Source organism: Aplysia californica, unplaced genomic scaffold, assembly GCF_000002075.1.
Source record: "Aplysia californica isolate F4 #8 unplaced genomic scaffold, AplCal3.0 scaffold00346, whole genome shotgun sequence".
Classification (NCBI taxonomy): Eukaryota; Metazoa; Mollusca; class Gastropoda; order Aplysiida; family Aplysiidae; genus Aplysia; species Aplysia californica.
This window is the reverse complement of record NW_004797616.1, coordinates 623364-625301: the sequence shown is the minus strand read 5'-3', so window position 1 is coordinate 625301 and position 1938 is coordinate 623364. Positions and strand designations below refer to the sequence as shown.

Here is a 1938-nt window from a genome sequence, read left to right as displayed (position 1 = left end):
ACTCCCTACCCCACCCCCGACAAAAGCAAAGATATAAACAAAATAACACTATATCGCAACTGCCCTAGAAAAAAGAAAAACCCCAACAAAACAAAACACAAAAATACACACACACATAGATGAACTTACGTCTATATAATTAGCATTGATGTAGTCGTCGTGTTCGTCATCGTCCTCAGGGTCAAGGACAACCCTTGAATGATCGTCTGGAAAAGAAGTTCAAACGAACAATGCTCTTCAATAATGCGTTTACCCTCTCTGAAACCACAGTAAAGCCGCACTCTAACAAACAGTATCCAGTTCATCTAGCCTACACGACTTTGGGAAATTGTTCGAACTCTAAGAGATAAAAATGGAAGCAGCATGTGTAAGATTTCTTACGAAACAAATACACATAATAAAACGTGCAAAAAGAAGCTGTGAGGGACGAAATAAGAAACTGGTGCAGACATAAAACAAAGCAAAGATTTAAAGGTTTCTACGGGAAATGTTTTTCTCTCTATTATTATGTTAACTTTCTTTTATCCGTAAAGCCTCATTTAATGGAAAGAGTAAGGTTAAAAACAAGTTTGCTTTGAAATGTTCTTCACAGTTTTACTGCTTCATGAAGTAGGTCTAAAAAACTTTTAGTTCCAAGTAATCATTTTTCAAGGCTACTGAAACCAATACTTAGTAAATAATAATTTTAAAAAACCTAATAAGAACACCCTCTCACTGTAATAAAAGAAAATTAAAACATCCCAACCGTTCTCCCCCCCCCCTTCTCTCTCTACTCTCTCTCTCTCTCTCTCTCTCTCTCTCTCTCTCTCTCTCTCTCTCTCTCTCTCTCATAAATATAATATTATACAATATACTATGTATGTATGTATTATCCTTCTATTTCTTTCCTCATGCCCCTTTTCTTTCTCTTACTAATTTCTCGTCTATTATAGTGAGGAAACTTGTCCTAATTACACACAACAGAAACACTTACAAGCTATGATGTTGCCATATCTGTTTTTCAACTTGTTCTCGTTCTTCCTCGCCACCTCACAGGTAGCAGTGATTCCCGCGGGCAACAGCTGAAAGATATTGTTGGAAATGAATTATGTACGGTCTACTTCAAACCTCCAATATGGGTGGTTGGCGGGTGCTCTGGTGGGGTTTGTTCCTTCATTCCTATCAAACATCTCGTTACTCTAGAAATACAAAGCTGTATATATGCTCAGTATCAAAGATCGTACACAACGTTATACACGATCTTTGTCAGTACCTAGTTTTGAGAAATTTGACCTTTAAAAGGTTTTGAGTTTCACAACATGTCAAGCTTTTTCGGATGCGATTCTTTGAATATGTTAATAACGACTCCAAATAAGCTAGAGCATTTGGTTTTGGCCTCTTGGATTTTGTACCTCAAAACGGCCAAAAATGTCAGATAGAACTTCATAATTCTAAGCTAGCGATCTATCGTCCTTAGAACGCCTCCTTTTTGTGTTTGCCACTCCCTTGTAAGACCTCTAATCTTCGGCACTTAAAAAAAGACAAGTGCTGTAAAACTCTTACTAAAACATACAGACCGTCCATTCAGAATCTACTAAGCTTACTACACACACCCGAAGTTCCCTCTCGTTGTGAGACCAACATGGGCGCAGCCGAGACGAGATGAATACATGACAATCTTAGCGTAATTTTTAGAAAGGAGGGTTGAAGTATTTTTATATTGATCCATAAAAGAAAAATCCACATATCAATTTCCCAAATCATAAGATCATTCGACATTATCCTGAACCTTTCCATCTCGTCACTTCATTTCAAAAGCCAGCTATGAAAAACATGTTAAAACACTGGCCTTGTAATCAATTTAGGCCTTAGGCTCGTTTTCAGTAAATAATTCAAGCGTGTTTTTCAGAGCTTTCAGGTGCCCAAGGCCGGGGTTGGGGGGTTTGGGGAGGGGGGGGG

The 1938-nt window shown here is 38.2% G+C and overlaps 1 protein-coding gene across 1 annotated transcript in view; it reads right to left on the bottom strand.

The window, feature by feature from the left end:
* The window catches only part of LOC101859496 (receptor-type tyrosine-protein phosphatase alpha), a gene marked incomplete in the record, with an annotated part of 114619 nt that overhangs the window by 53906 nt on the left and 58775 nt on the right, over nucleotides 1-1938 (bottom strand). Inside the window, 2 exon segments of the mRNA XM_035970946.1 lie at nucleotides 130-206; nucleotides 974-1061. Coding sequence (XP_035826839.1) covers nucleotides 130-206; nucleotides 974-1061 — 165 coding nt within the window.